Source organism: Chionomys nivalis, chromosome 6 (genome assembly GCF_950005125.1).
Source record: "Chionomys nivalis chromosome 6, mChiNiv1.1, whole genome shotgun sequence".
Lineage (NCBI taxonomy): Eukaryota > Metazoa > Chordata > Mammalia > Rodentia > Cricetidae > Chionomys > Chionomys nivalis.
Genome location: NC_080091.1, coordinates 24,390,201 through 24,408,862, shown reverse-complemented (window position 1 = coordinate 24,408,862; position 18,662 = coordinate 24,390,201). Strand labels below are relative to the sequence as shown.

The window sequence follows — 18,662 nt, the reverse complement described above, 5'->3', positions numbered from 1 at the left end:
AAACCAGCCTAACTGAAACATATAAATTCCACATACACTTAAAAATATTATTGTCTGTAATTTAATAGAACAGAATGTTTCTAAGCTTACAGCCTTGCATGCAGAAGCAATTTTTCAAGCATTAATACTTAAATGGGTCATAGATACCACATCTGTCATTCTGTCCTGAAGTCTATGAGGCAAAACCAAGACCACGCTGGCCTATTGATTTTTCTAGCATTTGCTTTAATTTACTTAACCATTGAGAAATCCATCAGTACATAAAGGGCAACTGTCCATTACTGCCTCATTTGCAGACATTCCTTCCCCTCATTTTTGGTAAATATTTCCCTTCGATTGCTATGTGTTTACAGTGTAAAAATGAATTAGGAAAGTGCGCACACCTGTTTCTGCTCAGTAACGGCTGCACTGAGGTATATGTAACGTGCTTAAAGATAGAATAAATATCTAGACATTATTACATCTGTGTGCAAAGGGTGGTAAATTAGATCCTAATTACATTAACAGGGATTCTGCCTCCCAGCTTAAATTTTACATGAGCACTCTGTGAAGCTGCAAAGGCTCTGCTGTGGTTTCTTTATGAGCTGGTGATTACAGCTACTTCCTATGCGGTCACTAAATATTCTGTTTACAAATAAATGAAGAAGCTTTGAGCCAACTTGCCAGGGTAATAATCTATTTTTTTTGTCCCCCCCCCGCCTTAACAAACCCTCTCCGCACACGCATGGCAACAATCAGGAGCCCTGGCTTCATCTAATTACACCATCACATAATTTCACAAATTGCCTTGTCACTAGGGAGCCAAGTGCAAAACACGCTCACAGTGGGATCTCAGGCAGCGGCTCCCGTTTACTACTCATTCCTTGTTAAATTAAACGCGGAAACACCAGTTGTATGAAAGAAGTCGAAAAGAAAGCTTGCAAATGAGCCAGACACATAGAGCTCCTATTACCGTTTCACCAAATCCGGGGCTGCCAACGCGAGCCGACCCCAGTCTCCTCTCGGTGGAACTATTCCCATGCACCAAAGGACTGAGGACAAATGGGCTGGTCCAGAAAAGAAACTCCATCACCTACCAGCAGAAACATGGGCACCTAGGAAAAAACGTGATATCTCCAGCCCGTCTCTTCATTGCCCTTTCTGATAGGTGAAATGCCTGGCCCTGATCGTCAGGAGAGAGTGCATTGGTGGTAGAATGGCTGTCGTCCCTTGAAGGTATAAACAGCCCGCCGCATTTCTACTCTGGCTAGGAAGACAGACCCAGATTGCCCTAATCTTTAAAAATCCTCAAAACCAAAGTTTATCAATCAAGTTGGCCACGCTGTCTTAGGTGGTTCTCTTTTAAGCGCGAGTGCTGCGCATGTTTCTGAAACCCATCAAGATAAATGCTCCTTCATCGCAGGACAGATGTGGGTGGAAGAAAAGAGCGTACAGCCAGCAACATTACTAGAGGGAGTGAACCTGAGGTTACGCTCCTGGAAGCTGACATTTTTATATCAACAACTAAACACAGCCACTGGTAATTAAAGGTAGTGCTTTGTGACTTGAGAGCCAGCGAGGTCAGGTACCGTTTTCCATCACAAACCAGTCCTTTATGCATGTAGATTTGCCAGCATTATCTGCACAGGGAGAAGGAGACATTAACGGCAGCTGTCTCTCTGCTTTTACACTGAACATTCTATTCATACAGACAGGTGGAGTAATTTAAAAGCCAATGCGGTGCAATTTCAATGTGACTAATGTCACTGCCGACTAAAATGCCACCATTACCACTGTTTATGGAAACATTACTAAAATTACATTTTATTCATAAGAATTTGAGGATTCTGGTTATTACTAGCTTTAAAATGATCAGCCCTCGGTGTCATACCCCAGAGCAGCGCCTTAATTCTCCAGGGTTTAGCAGCCTTCTCTGCTGAGAAACGACAGTTGGATTGTAGGTTCAAGAGTAATCAGGGCTGCATAAGCAGTGCCTTCGCTCTCCATAAAGCAAATTAAAGGCATAGCTCTTTGGCGTCCTGACCACGTGTCAGGCAAAAGAAAAAGAAAAAAAGAAAAGTCTTCAAGGAGCTGAATTCTCTGGTAAAGGGTTAGTTAGGATTTGCATGAGGGAAAATGGATTCTTTGCCCCCCCCAAACTACCCTCAGACATGGGTAGAAGGAAAGATGAGCAGTTAAACTGTGTTTAAAATCTGAGATTATAACAATCCATAAATTATGAAGCTTGCTATAAACTATCAGTAGCTGTAGCCTTGTCTCCTCATAGGAGTAAATACGGGAGGAAGACAATCCAGGAAGGGAAGGAAGGACCGCCCACCACCCGTAGTCTTGGGAAGCACCACAGGACACCTAGTAAATCTTATGCCGAAATCCCTGACTTATATTTTTACATAAAAATATACTAATTAGCTAGGTATGAGATGAGGTTATACTTATACCTTTGAACTCCCACAATGCAACAGTGCCATTTGCTTTGGCTCGTGTTTGAGAGGTAGCTCAGTGGAAATACACGGAAACTCAAGTCAGGAGATCCTGACCCGAGCTTAGTGAGTGCTCAGCTCCTGACCTGAGAAAAATCATCCTGTCATCTCACACACTGCCCCAGAGTCCAGTGCGCGTGGACAAACGTTCCCTTACACAGCCCCCACAGAGATAGGTATTAGAATTTATACAGACCAGGATCAATCACTTTTTTCAGCTGCTTAAAAGACACAGCGACCCAATGCCAAAATAATCAATAAAGCAACACCATGAAGGGAAGCGACAGTCTTCTCTTTCTTTCTATCTTTCTTCCTACTTTTTTTGTGAAATCATTTTTGTGAAGTTCCTCCCCTCTCACATTTGGAATTTAAGAATTATTCCTGAACTTTTGCAAGCTGGCCCGGATAGGTTTTGTGATTTTTTTTTTTTTTTTTTTTAGAATGAGTGTTTACATGAACTGATGACCTTTCCAACCTCAGGGTTCCTCCAGAACTTCCTAAGACACCAAATTCTCAGGGCCATTTTTATCCTAGGACAATGAAAGCTCTTGGGTGGTTCAGGGGCTCCAGGAACAATAAAATAACAGCTGACCTCTAAGATACAAAGACCTAACAGCAGATCCCAGCAAGGGTTAAGTGGGGCTATATCACCTCACTACCTCACTCCCTTTTTTCCTGAAGAGGTAATGCTGAGACATTCACATCCAAGTAGTTAGCCAAACTCTCTATTAACAATACTTCAGTTAATATAAAAACAGGTCATTTGCATCTCATTTAACTGTTAACTAACCTAGGGTGTTAACCTTTGTGCACACCAAGTTACCGGAAGACTTTTCTTTAGATAATATATTTCATATTGGAAGTCATGGCCACTGGGCAGTCATTGCTGAATGAAGGCATGTAGTTAAACCTCCAGAAAGCAAGGGCCGAAGAGGCTTTAAAATGTCAGAAGGTTTCATGGCATAACCCCTTCAGTCCCCAGAGGTTCTCCACTGGTCTACAAGAAAGGAGTCTGAGGGACTGGAGAGATGGCCCAGTGCTTAAAAGCACTGGCTGCTCTTCCAGAGGTTCTGAGTTCAATTCCCAGCACCACATGGTGGCTTGCAACCATGTATAATGAAATCTGATGTCCTCTTCTGGCCTGCAGGCATACATGCAGGCAGAATATTGTATACATAATAAATAAATAAAATCTTAAAAAAAAAAAAAAGAGCACTTTAAAAAAAAAAAAAAGGAGTCTGAGTATCCCATCAGAGTTCTTCAAAATTCTTTCCTTGTTTGGCTGGGTGTTGATTTGAGGTTCTGGTAGGAGTTAGGGAGTAGGGGAGCGTCTGCTATTGTTTGGATTTTTGGCTTCATGTTTTAGAAGAACTGTGGATTGAACCTGAATCCTTATCTACACTCAGCAAATTCCTTTCCACTGAGCTCCTTCCCCAGGAGGTAACGTTCTTGAGAGCTGGTCCAGCTGTGCAGCTCATTCTGGACAGCCTCAAATCCTCTATCCTCCTGCCTCAGCCTCTAGCTACTGGAACTGCAGGTATGAGCCACCATCTCTGGCTCTACCGTGTGCTTGACACGTGAGACCAGGCCTGAGCCTCTGCACTCTGAGATGCCTGGATCAGAAGCAATCGTTTTGACCGAAAGCAAAACAACCATTACATTACTGAATAGGAGCATTAGTAAAATAAAGTTTGCAACCTCAAGTCATTCGGGATAACTCAAGTAAGCTTGGGTCACAAGCAAGAGGGAAACCAATTGGTTTCCACAATTTGGTTGAATGCTGGCACGGGCTGTGTGATGGCTAACAATGGATGCCAACTTCATACATCTGCACGGAGGAAGTTTCCGCTGCAGGACAGCCTCCATCAGGTTGACCTGTAGACAGGTCTGCAGATGTTTCCTTGGTTGCTAATTAACGGAGGATGGGCCAGCCGACGGTAGGTGGTACCATCCTTACACAGGTAGGCCTGAGCTGTGTTAGAAAAGTAACTAAACGTAAACCCAGAAACAAGCTGAAAGGCAGCACTCCTCCGTGGCCTCTGCTTCAGTTCCTGCTTCCTGGTTCCTGCCTTGAGTTCCTGCCCCGACTGCCCTCTCTGAAGAACCTGTTGTTGAACTAAACCTTCTCCTCGCCAAGCTGCTCTATGGTTGTGGTATTTACTCACGGCAAAAATGTGAATGAGTTGACTTAAACAGAGATGGAAAAATTAGGCAACTGGAGATGATTATTTGGGAGACTCAGAGAAGCAAAATGGGTCGCTTTTCTTCATGACTGGTAGTATGGCATGGGTTTGAAATTGTGTCCTGCAGAAAAATCCACGCACGACTGTATTATGAAAATAAACATGTACATACAGTCATGGTCACGCTTTAGTTAGAAAGACTGAGTGATGAAGAACGAGTTTCCACTTATGTCGAAGGTAGCTTTCTCATTCTGGGACATATAGTTCTTCTTTTCTCCAAACAACCCAAACCAATCTAAAGCAAAGCAGAGCAAGAGTTTCCTTTCTGAAATAAAACCAGCCAATATTTCCTTTAGTTGAACCTCCATTCGTTTGGGCAAAGTGATTCCAAGGGAGTATTATCTTTTTTGTCTGGTTTGTTGGTTGGTTGACTGGTTGGTCATATTTTTTTTAATAGAGTCTCCATGTAGCCCAGGACAGCCCACACTCTCTGGTAATCCAGGCCTGCCTGTGGAACACTGAAGTCCTTCAATAATGGGTTCTGCAACCATTTCTGGCTCTTAGGACTCTAGACCCTGAGAAAGTAATGAGTCCAGTTTATATAAAACAGAATCCCTAAAGACGAGGTTGAGTTAGTTTAGGGGGAAAAAAGATAGACTCACACATGGACATGTGGTATCCCAATTTTAATTTAATTTCTCTAAAAAATAAATTGAGAAGGAGCAGTTGCATGAATATTCATTGACCAGGTTTGATATTTTAGAAAATATATCGTCATTAACTGGTATAAGAGGCGGCCATGCTGCTGCCATGGGCTTTGAAGTCTGAAGGATGCTTGGAGTTCAATCATGTGCATAGCCACCAGCAGCCTACCAACGTGAGCTCACGTGGACATTTGATTTAAACTAAATCTTTATCTAATTAGCCCCAATTAAGAGTACATCAGAGGGGCCAGGAGCGTGGCTCAGTGGTAGGTGCCTTTACCAAACACATGCAGGCCCTAGGTCTAATTCCTGAACTCCAGGAAGAAAAAGTGTTTGCCAAGAAACCAAAGATGATGTATTTCTTTCCTAGCTTTGGAAATAAAAGGGAATTTTAGAAATGTTGCCAGCTAGACACTACAAAAAGTCCCACAGAGAAGGGACCAAACATTGGGGAAATCAGGGAACCTCCTGACAGCGAATGTCCCCATGGCAGCAGGAAGTGAGCGCAGGGCACCTGCGTACCTGTGGTGAAGCTGTACTTTTGTTTTCACTTTTGATTGTTTTCCCTGTTCCGTCTCCTCATCAACCAACCGTAATTACCCCAGGTCAAAGGGGCACGGCGAGGAGTGGGCAAGAAAGAACAGGCAATGGGAGAGGTGGAGCGAGGCTGGGAGAGGGCTCTGCCAGGTCACTAATGGCCTCTGGGGCAAGAATTTGAAGACGGGACTTTGCTTCCCCTTTGATCTTCTAATTCGCAGTGATCATTAGTATTAACTCCAATTCTTCTGGGTGACGAAGTCCAGCTGTAGCCTTTTCAGTTTACCTGACCTAAGAAAATCCATCACCCATCCATTAGGATTTCAATAACTACCTAAGAAAAAAGAATCTGTTAGCTTCTCATTCTATCTTGACGGCTGAACAGAGTTTGTATGATGCCTACTGCAGAATAATTAGGGCATTCCTATTCCTCCAATAATTAAATAATCCATTACACTTTCCTCCAGAGACTGATGATTCCCACTTGGAGGAGAAGCAGTCAGGGTTCTTATGTAATCAGAAGTGGAATATGAAGCCCTCAGAGCAGCAGCCATGTCTTGAGCTTCAGAATGAGCTTTTCTGGCTGAGTCAGAGTTAGTGCCAACAGAACCCAGCTCTGGTCAGAGGAAGGGCAAGACCAAGGGAAAAAGGAATGACCACAGAGATGATCTTCTGTGTTGAAAAGACTTTGTTTAAAATGTGGTCCATGGACATATGAAAGGAGAAACCCCTCACTCCTCCCTGCTAGTGTTTAAGTATAACAAGTAAATATCTGCCAATAATATGTAATGGTTCATATTTGTAATCCTAGCACATGAGAGGCTAAGGCAGGAGGATTGCTGCAAGTTGTAAAAAGAAAATCAAAATTCTGGCCTACAGATATGACTCAATAGTAGGGGGCTACCTTAGCCCAAGGCAAAGTCTTGGGTACACCCCCAGCACCACAGACAGACAGACAGACACAGAGAGAGAGAGAGACAGAGACAGAGACAGAGAGAGAGAGACAGAGAGAGAGAGAGAAAAGAACATGAGCATACACACATACCCACGCATGTACACATTCTATCTAACTGCTATAACTACAAACCACTTCCTTGAGCCAGGCACGTAAGAAAGAAAGTGGTCTTAGTTTGGTTTCGACCACCTTGCTGCAGGACTTTGTGTTTATTACCCTGACTGATGTCTTAAGCAAGCTTTCTCAAATCTAGATGACCTGCCTCTCTGTCTTCTAAAAACTGCCCAAGCTCTTTCAGATCTGGTAAAGGAAGCTCAGAATAGTCACTACTAAGAAATAAAAATGTGAGGAGAAAGGAAAAGGCCACCCATAGCTCTCTGTGTGGAGACCGGCCTGCCTACTGGGCCCTCCCTCTCTTACCTTGGTCAACCAAATGAGCCACAGGGACAGCAATTAGAACTTTCCCACTGCACGAATTAATTGCAGTTATAGAGAGCGACTCTTCCAGGACTGTTAGCAAGACTATGGCATCGAGATCCTCCAACGGATCTTGTTACCAAGATCAGAACCAATGGGCAACAGCTGTCTCTTCTAGAGCAATCAATTCCCAGTCCGATTCCATTTGCTCCACGCGTAGAGTGGCGGACCCGCAGGGCACTTTTCATCTAATAGTGTTTCTATGGAAACACCGTTCTCCACCTGGAAGATGCTACAAGCCCTCACACTGGCTGTATCCACAGGAGAGGACAGCCTCATACCAGAAATTGAGGCGTGAATTTGGTCACACACATATGAAAACATTTTCTAGGCTAGATGTTTACACAGAGAAATAAAGAAATGAGAGAAGCAAACACACATAAAAAATATGGTTTTTTTTTTTACTCTGAAACAGCATCTGTAAGGCTTCACCTGGGGGGATCCTCGTATCAGTTCAAGGACTGTGAGTTGGAAAGACTGGCTGCCAGTTCAAGCCAAATATTGGCCTTTGGATGCTTTCTCCACCTGAGTCTGTATCTCAAAGATCTCCAGTCCCCGCAAAGTTCAGAATGCCTGGGACACACAGAGGCTCGAAGCAGGAAAATACAGTCATTTCACATTCTAAATAAGACCCTCACTAACCACTTTTCTATCTAGATTACATTTTTAAATGCAATATGATCAGATAGGGAAACAAAAGAAGAAAAAAGACTCTTGGTCTTAATCAAAATCATTGCATTTAGGACTTTTCTTTATTCCAGAAACATAATATCTCTATAACCCAATGTAGTGGGAAAAAATTGTGGAATGCAAAACACATCCAGTGGAAGTCTTAAGACACAGTAGACTGTTCATTGTGGGGATAACGCCCAGGAGAGGGGAAAATACCTTGAAGTGATTTAAGTCCCAAACTGATTCTGACCCGTGATGATATTAAGTAGTTTGCAATTGTGCTCAATGGTTTGTCTTCAGGCAAATGCAAGCATCTCCATGGATAAATGCTTCTATTTCCTTTCCTCTTCTCTCTTACTATCTACACATGTCACTCATCCTTTCCTCACACAGGGAATCGTTTCTCTTGAGAGACTTTCCCTACTTAGCGACATTGACCAACGTTCAGGAAGTCTCAGCTCGGGGTGGGGGTTGTCTGCTCACTCCGTGATCACCCACACTTTAGACTTGTCTCCTTCTCTATTCTTTCTACTCTACATAAGAATGTGCAGCTTGGACAACTAAAGTCCATGAGTCCAAGCATCAACCATAAGCTCCTCTGGACTAGTAACATGAGCTGCTGCTTAAAACTACCTGTGGCTAACTAAATACCAAGGCGGTTTCCTTCCTCGGCAGCAGGGTGCAAAGCCTTTTCGATGCCTTTGACACACAAATGCTTGAAAGCCTTTTCAACTTTTAAATGGAATAAGCTCAATAGAAGGATCAGTCCATTTATTGTCAAAGAGTGGGGGAGAAAGCCTAGCAACTTATATTCTACAAGGTTTTCCAGGTTTTAGAACATGACTTTCGGTATTTAAGAAAATTTCCCTTATAATTTGCTAGTAAATGGTCATTTCCATTTTTAATTAGATTTTCAATCGCTCTTTTATGTAAAGCAAGATTTCCAAATGGAGTTTTCAGAAAGATTACATTAATCACATAGAAATAATAGGATGGTTTACAATTTGTGACAGTTTTCCTAAGAAAATGTCCCCAAAGACCTACTTCTCTGAAAGGAAAGTTACCATAGGCTCAGTATTAACATATAGCAAGGACTTTTTTTTTCCTCATAGAATTTACTGGAATAAGCTCTTGACCTACTCGGCTTAAGTTTCCTAGACGTTCCTTAGGTAAGAGTAACAAAACAAAGGAGAGGGGAGCATCTCTTCAAAATGGAAACCCATTTGTTCTTTCCATTACAGGGGCTGTGGGAGGTCGCTCACTGGAGAAGGAAAGGGCGGGAAATCCTTAGCTTTGCTCTCAGATAATGTCAACAGAGCCACCAGCTTTGGGGAAATTGTTATGATTGTCGGTATTTCCATATGAGCAGAGGGCACTGGAGAGGGCCAGGGTGTGGAAGTCCCCAGGAGAAACTGCAGTACAACTTCCACAGACATTCATAGAAAGCCCAAGAAGCCTGGAGGGCGGACTTCCCTTCCAGGGAAGTGACCCAGGCCAGTGACTGAGGGCAACTAGCCAGGCCTCCAGAAACCACACAGTTCGTGAATAATGGCCATCACAACTGTCCCGTTAACTCACGGCTCACATAAGCATTGTGGTTTAGGTAAAATCATGCCATTGGGAAGGACTTGGTGTCTGTTTGACTTTTATTTCTTTTAGACAGTATAGCTCTCTACAAGGTCCTTCACAAGGGTACAACCTGGGAGAACTAGGACTTGAGCCACATAGCTCGGCCCTGTCTCTCCTGATTCTGTCTGAACCAATATTTGATTATATTTTATTCAGGGACATCTCCATGTCAAGTCTCCCCTTAGCTCTGCTCAGGCTGAAGACATGTATTCTTTTCCCTGTTAAGGTAGGAAATAGCAGCAGTTTGACTGCAAGTTTGGGGCCATCCTGATTGCACTCTAGAGCAGGTCAGCAGGATGGCCCTCGGGATGAATTCCCAGCATCCCTGCATGAGCACCTTGACCGGTTGTCACCTCTTCTCTAAATGGAGCTTCTGTCATAGGCCCTGGACACCACAATCCTCCCCTCTCTGACTCAGCAGTGGTTGATAATCATCGGTTGGTAAGCTACACAAGGCAGATCCCAAAACATTTACCTACGTGCAATGAATTTTTGGGTAAGTAACGAAACCAGGGTCAGATTTCAAGGAAATCCAATAGGTTGACAAAATCATGGAGTCTAAAACCAGTAGCCTTCAGTGCTAAACATCTCGTGAACTCTACTTAGAATGTTCAGCACTATCTAGACTGTGTTTGGAACCATGGGAGATTCCGATGAAAGAAGAGAAAATTATTGTTTTAAGTTGTTGCTACTGATCTCAGCTCTGATTCCATTCACCAGCACTGAAAAATATGGATTAACTTATATCCTTAAGTGTACTGAAGGCACAACCCCTATGGAGAACAGCAGAATTAATGTTGCCTTCAGAAACCACTGAGTATGTCCCGTTAGACCAGAACGACTCAGGAGGAACCTGGCTTGAAAAATGGGCCAGGCAGTGAGGCTTGCTGGGCCCTGGGCTTTCACACTTAGAGGAAAAGGCCTTTGAGAAATGTAACCTAAGTCTAAAACAGTGGGACTATTGAAGCCAAAATCACAAAGTTTTTAACCTCCATTCATGTATGCAGCCCTATTTTAGCCTGTCCATATTCATTCATAATAGTGAAAATGTCCTGGTCAACAATTTTACTCATCTTCAGAATATTATTTCATCCATAAATTTTCAGTTTTGGCTTCTCTCTTAAATGCCATGAAACTCACATACACTTACAAAATATCCACCAAAATATTGTGATTATAAATATTTTGAGCATAAAATTCATTCAGAACAATAACCAAACCAAACAAATCCCCTGTTGGCATAAAGCCCCGAGTCTCCAGTTTCTCACATCTCCAGAATTCCCGCAGTGGAAATAGCAGTACTCACACAGACAATATAAACTGCTACTCTGCTTGAACAGTCCCGGGGGATTGCACAGGAAGAGTTGGCTGTATATTGCTGTTTTCCTTTACAGTTCTAAATGCAGGGACAACTTTCACTGGGGGCTCTGACTCTCAGCACTGTCGTAATGGAAGAGTCCATTCAGGCCGCTGTACAGCAAATTACATGATCATCTTGTCATCAAAATATAGTCGACAATTTTTCAGACCATTCATTACAAAGGTCCATTAAAGCACTCATGGCAGATATCATCGATGGGGGGTGGGTTCTACTCTCTTCTTCGAAAGCTTAGTTACTAGCTCTAAGTACCTCCCAGTCACTTTGAAAAGCATAGTCATTAAAATACACACTTAAAAATCACAAGTACCCATGGATTCCCAAGCCTTATAACTTAGGGTAATTAGCAAAATTATAATCGTGAGCTTCAAATGAAGCTCCTGATTTAGGGTCTGAGTCTAGGAAAGAAGTGCCAGCCCTTTGTTAAAAACTGGGACCACAGTGATGTGTGAAGTCCAGGGGGCTCGTTTTTCTCTATCAAAACTGGTTCATTGTCCATAGTTAGTTTACATACGTCATTTAGAGTCCACTTACTGTTAGATGCTGGAACAGCCACGCCCTCATGATATTGGTGGCTACTTTGGGAAAGATGCCACGCTTTTTGTGACGCTTTTTGTCCTTATCAGGGTCATCATCGTCACCTGTGCTGGGGGAAGCTACACTGTTGTCCAAGCCATCACCTGTAAACATAGTGAATCAAATTTTGACTGATGCTACCTTAACATACTTTATTCAAATAGAATGCCTTTGGATACAAACAAAACCAAAAGAGCAGTTAAATGATTAGTAGTTTCTTTGGTACTTTAATTTTATTCCAAGACAAAGAGAAAGAACAAGGTCTCAGCTCAAAAAAATCATCATGCCTAAAAAAAAGCAAAATGCCTTCCAAAGATCAGTGCTAAACGCAAGAGGAATGGGGGGAACTATCCATCTCTTGAGTGGCTTGTTGCTATGGCAATTATTGCAATATAAGTAACACCTCTACTGGGGAGTTCCATGTGGTAGCACTGTTACTGGGGATCTCTGCCTGGGGATTTGAACTCCATATAAAGTCACTGACGTCAACTGGTGAGAAGATGCAGCTAATCCAGCAACTACAGCCACAGGTGATCTATCTCGAGATTGGTTGGAGAAGGATAGGGAGAGGCAGGCAATCCATCACATGAGCAATTTGCCATGGAATGCTTCTAAGGTGACATAATCTTTCTTAGTGTAGCGAGAGCATCAAGTTGAGTAAGGGGAAACCCCTGGCATATCTTTTTAATTAAAAAGTAATTACGACTGAAATAACATAAAGGAATGCTAGAATTGCATTGTACTAATAATCTGGGCAGTTTCTAAAATCTCTTCCTAAAGTATTGCACACTGAGACATCACCTGGTAACATACTCTTAACAGATCCTGTTTTCCTACCGGTTTTGTTATAAACACTTGAATTGTTTATTTTAGGAACTAGTTCAGCTCTGTACTCAATAAAACAATAACACAGCCTTCCTTTCATAACGCCATATTTGACAACATGAGGGGGAAAAACGTGTTACCCATGTAAATCACAGGAACCAAAGTAAGTCACCAAATCTCAATTAGAAATACCTGTTTTTGATCTTTCCATCCAAAGTCAAAGGACAAACAAGAATGGACTAAACCCAATACACTGATCAGCAGCCATGCCTTGACACGCCATTTTCTTACCGAAGGCCCAAAGGCCTCTCTGTGAGTCTTAGAAAAGGACTTTTGGAAATGGACAGATTGATCTGGACCCAGAATGAAGAACTACAGAGATCAGACAGTAACAACTAAACCCCAGGGCACACTCATCCCATCAAATAAGTCACTGGGAACCTATGGCCCAAACAACTTGACACTTTGGTAATACAGGTTGCCTGGTGACTGCCTGCTGGAACGCACATCAGATTTTCTTCCCCGGTTTCACCTCCTCCGTTTCTTGTCTCTACTCTAGATCCTCAGTGCAGCAAGAAATCTCTCGCTCGGTCTCACTTATTCTCTTCACCTATGGCAGTTACATTGCAAATATCTTCAATTTTTCTTAACTGTTCTTTCAGGAAACCCGCTCCTCACTCTAGTAGCATCTGGAAAGTGACCCACCCCCAGAGTTTTTTAGGTGCCACGATGTGTCCTGAGATAAACTCCATCCAGTGAGGAGCAGATGGATTCCAACATTTTGACTTTTCGTAGAGCTACGCCACACTATGAGCTGTGGAAGAGCTCTTTGTAACATAAACTCTTATAAAAATTCATCATTCTAGTGCATTTAACATCTATATAAAGTTGTGAAAGTTGCCCAGGCTCATAGAATGGGTTCTCCTTAGAAAAGATCACGAAGATGCCCAACTCCAAAGCCATCAGTCCACCCAACTAATGAGGAAAGTCCTGTGCTTCAAGGTCACATGGCTGCATGTGCTAATGCTGGGGTCCCTGGTGAACCCAGACACCCACACACCTAAGTCAATGCTGCGCTCTCTTTATTTGTGTAGCCAAGTGTTTTATGAGAAATCCCCTTGGGTTTGCCCAATGGATTCTTTGAAAGTCCAGTATTTAAAGAAGCTCTTCTACAGAGAAGCAATTCACCACATAAAATAACAATTCATTAAAGAAACATGAGAAAAGAAAACAACTCCACAGCATTTACATTTGCAATAGCTAATCCACTTTCGATAGGCAGAGGGTGGCGGAGAAAGAAACACAGGACCCGATGGGTGATTAAAAATGAAAAGCTTCTAACGTAACAATACTGCTTTCCCCACCTCTCCATGATAGGTTTCCACCTTCACAAAAATCGCCTTTTTATCCATCTCAAACCCCTTCAGATTAATTTAGCAAACAATGTCTAGTGCCTGCCTAGGAGAGAATTCATTGATAATTTATGGAAATATCTACCATAATCCAGTGGAGATGACTTTTTTTCCAGCTTTGTGCATTAATAGATAATCAAGGCCTTAAAGCAGCCTTAGCTTCCCATTACCTCGGGCAAAAGAATTCCTGAAAGTGTGCCTTGAGGGCACCTGAATTATATACTCCATTAGGAGAGGGCGGCTTTCTGCATTCCACGTGTAACACTCCCCAGAACCTTCCTGTTTATTTCTGCTGTATGAAAGCAGAAGCATTAGGAACAGAATTTTTTAAGTGAAGACTTATGTAGATAGAATGGAGAAGGCTTTCAGGCAGGAGCCAGATCACCCCTTCAGTCCCTGGCAGTGACCTCTCCTGAATAAAAAGGTTTCTGTTACATCATTAGCTCAAGCCAAAAACAGCCCCGGCTTAATGCACAGTTTGTTCTTCCTACTGTTTTTAGGCAAATACAGCTACTTTACTCCCATCTGGGAGGGAAATTACACTGCTGCGTTGTAATCTAAGACAAGATTTTCATTGGAAGCAAATGCTTTCAATCCAGTGTAAATACTGGTGCATGTTCCGAAAGCCTAAAACAATAAACCTTGCTCCTTCCCAACACGGTTAGGGAAATAGAGAAGATGGGGGCTGAGACGAGCATAATAAAGCAGAGTATTCTAAAAGCAAACACTTTCATAGATTTTAATAAATTGTTTAACCTCTTCCACTTTCTAAAATTGAAAATTGATCTCGCAGCGTCTCGACCTCGGAGGAGAGTCTAAATGGTCAATTGTACCTTTAGCATTTCAATTCACTTCGCAATTTGATACAGTCACCTCGATGTGGTCTCGGGAGGATTTATTTCCTTTTTTTTTATTTTTAAGATCACTACGCAAACTTGGAGGACCACAGTCGACCACACGGCAGCAGGCAGCAGCTCTGAAGCCATTTGTAAAATGTCAGCGGTGACTTCATCCCCGCTGCTGACTTCTCCTGCCGCCAAATGAAGGCAAACTGAAAAGGTGGAAATAATCATAAAAATGATGCGACTCCATAAACAAGCTTACGGCCTCATTAGGGTAGCAGTGGGCTCCAGTGGGTGATTTATGCTCGTTTTGCTGATTCTAGGAGGAAATGCCACGGGGCGACTTTAGCCAACTGCTAATGGTTTCTGACAGCTTCTTAGCAACTAGTGCAAGCAACGTCGTGGCGTTTGCTAGTGACAGAAACCGAAAATGTCATATTATCTGCCCATGTGTCATGAAGTCCGTGTGGCAATTAACTAGTAGGCCAGTGACTGAGGGGCCAGAGGCTCCTGAAAATGGCCTTTGGCTATGCAGAGGCAGCAATGGCTGTCTGCATGCACCCTGCTGCTGCTGCACGTATGCAATATTCTAATGCAGAAATCCACTCCCTGCAAATTCCCAGGTTCCGGGGAGAACTCACATTCCTTTCCTTCCCTCACCTATGTGACTCTCTGGGCAGAGGCTCTGCTGCTAGCAGAAGACTCTAGAGGATTCCGCCTTGCTGTGATTAATTGGCCGTACCTGGCTCTGAGCTTCTGGACGCCGCATTGTAAGGTGCTAGTTTTTTTTTTTCCTGCTCCCTCACAAATTAGTCTAAAAGGATTGAAGATCACTGAAGCAGACTCATTGCCTGTCGGATTGCAGGAAGCGAAAGAACTCTGCCCAGCAAAGAGATATTAGTCCACCAACATCAGGCTTCTAACAAGCAGGGGGAGACTCTTGGCCACACTTTGCAGTTCCTGAGCTATCAAAACCACGCACTATATGTCAAACTGTCAAACCTTTCAGCGTGGGCCATTTGCCCTTTCAAATAATATTTAAGGATTGTTTTTACAAAAATTTTATAGGCCATGGTCTAGTGGAAGAGGCCAACCGACAAAGAAAGGAATTTGTACTACAATTCTGCTGTGGACAATCTCTGGGGAGACCTGGGCCTATCCCTGTGGAGCAAGGCAGGTGACCTGTGGCAATTCCCAGGCTGCCAGGAAGCTCGGATTTCAAACACACTCAACTCGAACATCCCAAGTCGCCTATTTCAGCATGCCTGGGCATTTAGACTCTTCTATCTCCTGCCTTTCAAAGCAGGATAAAGAGATATTTATTGTATTCGGACCATTCAATAGGTCAGAGTGGCCAGGTCAGCGGGGAATTCCTCTACAGACAGGTCTAAGCTCTGCTCCCATTTTTTTTAACTATCCCCCCCTTTCCTCCCAGGGCTACCATTCCACAAAAACTACTGAGTGGGAGGAAAAAACAGAACCCTAAAAGAACCTAAGATTTACATCATAACTGATAGGAATCCGCCTGTTAGGGGGCCATCAGGTAAAAATAAAGTGGTTGTGTGCCATAGGTCGTGTGTGATAGAGGCAAAACTCCTAACTAAGGAAGTGAACTTTCAACTATAGGGTACATGGAAATGTAAGGTTGGGACCCCTTGTTTTGTGGAAGTGAGCAGACAATCCTAGATGCCAGAATATTTTCACTTGCAATCTTGTGTGCAGAGCCAATAGTTCAGGGTCAGATCCCATTTCTTTACTTTTCTTCTCCTGCAGTTTTTAGGAACAGCAGTGTCTCGTCCTCAGATGTACCTAGATTCAATAACCAACGTCACTGGTAATTGTCACTTTCAACCTTGGCAAAATCCTATTTGGGCCGGAAAATGGTCTAAACCGTCATTTCAAAACGAGCTGAAGATGGCTAAATCTTTTTGCAGAAAGGATCTTTGTCATATGCTGTCACAGTGGACAGAAAGAGCAGGACATTAGGGCTCCCTTCTCCTCTTGAATCTTTCACAGTAACTGCAAAGGAAAAAATAAGGTCCCCCTCAGCAGGGTGAATCCAGCTTCTTTGTCACCAGGGCCAGTGCCTCGTCAATATGGAAAGGTTAGGTTTCTTTGCAGTGGTCAAGTGTGCCTGGTGCCCAGGAGTGTTAGAAAATGTAAAATCTCACCCCAAAACCACGACTCTAGATCCTGGGGTGTCCAGTTTCCCAAAAGTCAGGTAGAATCGGGCCTCTATGTTATGTTAAGAGAATAAATGGCAAGAGTTATAAACATTTCTTCCTCAGAAATTAGCTAGACTACTCCACGGATCTCCCGGAGTTGTTCTGTCTTCATTTCCAGAGCACTAGAGCTGCCAGAATCACATTTCGGAAGCACACACCTAAGCATAGCACCCTGGTGCTCCCCGCACTTCCACGGTACCCTTTGCCCTTAGGATGGAAGTCATCACTTTTAGCTTGGCACGGAAGGACTTCCACAGCCTCTTTCCCAAGTGGGTTTTCAGCAAGGATTTTGCTAAGATTCGTGGTGCTCAGACACCCACAAGCTGGTCCTCAGCCTGTGGGAAGCTCCCTACATCCTGAAGTGCTCACGTCTTTATGGTTTCCTGGGCCAGTTGTTTCCCTGAAGTAGGCTTCTCTTCCTTCCTCCAGCACCGTGCCAAGCGTCTCGGTGACCTTTAAGGCCATGTCCTACTACTATCTCCTACACAAAACATTTCCTGGACTCTGACTGACTTATTGACCCATTGTCCCTTTCCCCCAGCACTGGGTGTTTCTATTTTTCGTCACACCTGTACTGCCCCCTCAACCACCCAATACATCATACTCCCCTAAGACCACCGACATTTAGACATGAGTTCTTGACTTCACTACAGCAGGGGTCCAGTCATACTCGTGTCTGTTCCTATCCTGGTGTCATCCCAGTGTAAAGGGAACAATGTGCTTTAGTGAATGGTGAACAGAATGTTCCCACTGTGCAGAAAAAGCAAGACTCTGATTTATACCTGTTACATTTCTTTTCATGACAGGTGAGTAAAAGTCTTGGGAAATCCTTACTCATGAAATCTGATAACGTAGAAATCACAAGAGATATGCTTTCTCCAGGATTACAGAGTGTTTCAGACACTAAAGTTCATCGTGGGCCAAGAACAGCCTCCCAGCCACCACGTCAGAATGCTTGAGAATGCTTGCCATGGCCCTTCAGAAAGAGTTGGGCGCTTCCCGTAATTCTTACTTACAATGTCTTCTTACCTAACTAAAGGATTCTGTGGTTGGGACAGTTTTCCTGAGTGCAGCATTAAAAGATAAAGCAAAGGCTGTTTGTTTCCTCTTTATTTGCCTAATGAAATACAGATAGTCTCTTCTTTATTCATTTCCTACTTTTTCTGTAGCAAAGAAATTCAATTGCCTTCAGCATACAATTTGGTCCTGGTCGTAGACTCCAGACTCAGATTTTAAATATCCGTTATAAATCTAAAATCCTCATGACTTTGGATTTTCCTAGCTTTTCCAAGAAATTGCCTCGTTGTTCCCCTAGCATTCCATACCCCTGCCACAGCATGAGTTGTCGGAGGACTCGGGGTCTCTGGGAGAGATGGCACGTCGAAGATTCCATTTTAGGTAACAGTGGGAAGAATTTTCAGCAGATATATAAAAGCATATCCCAAGGCCTAAGTCTTAGTACTTTTGTTGTTATGTTTTGTTTTGTTTTGAAATAAAGTCTTTCTATGTAGTCCTGACTCTCCTGGAACTTGCTATTTAGATCATGCTGGCCTCAGACTTACAGAGATCCTCCTGCCTCTGCCTTCCAAGAGCTTGCATTAAAATTCTGTATTAACATGCCCAGTTTATGTTTTAAATAGAAACAAATCAAAATATTACAGATAATGATCAAAATCAATGTGTGTTTAATATTAATTAGGATTCTGTTAATTTCTGGTCTTCCCTTCTATAATTCCGCTCAGACTCAAGTGATTAATGTTTCCTTGT

General features: G+C 43.0%; 1 protein-coding gene across 2 annotated transcripts in view; it reads right to left on the bottom strand.

The window, feature by feature from the left end:
- Nucleotides 1–18,662, bottom strand: part of Meis1 (Meis homeobox 1) — a 140,892-nt gene that overhangs the window by 50,391 nt on the left and 71,839 nt on the right. For both annotated transcript variants that reach the window (XM_057772308.1, XM_057772309.1), the window contains exon 8: nt 11,550–11,695. In XM_057772308.1, coding sequence (XP_057628291.1) covers nt 11,550–11,695 — 146 coding nt within the window. The remainder of the gene's footprint in view (nt 1–11,549; nt 11,696–18,662) is intronic.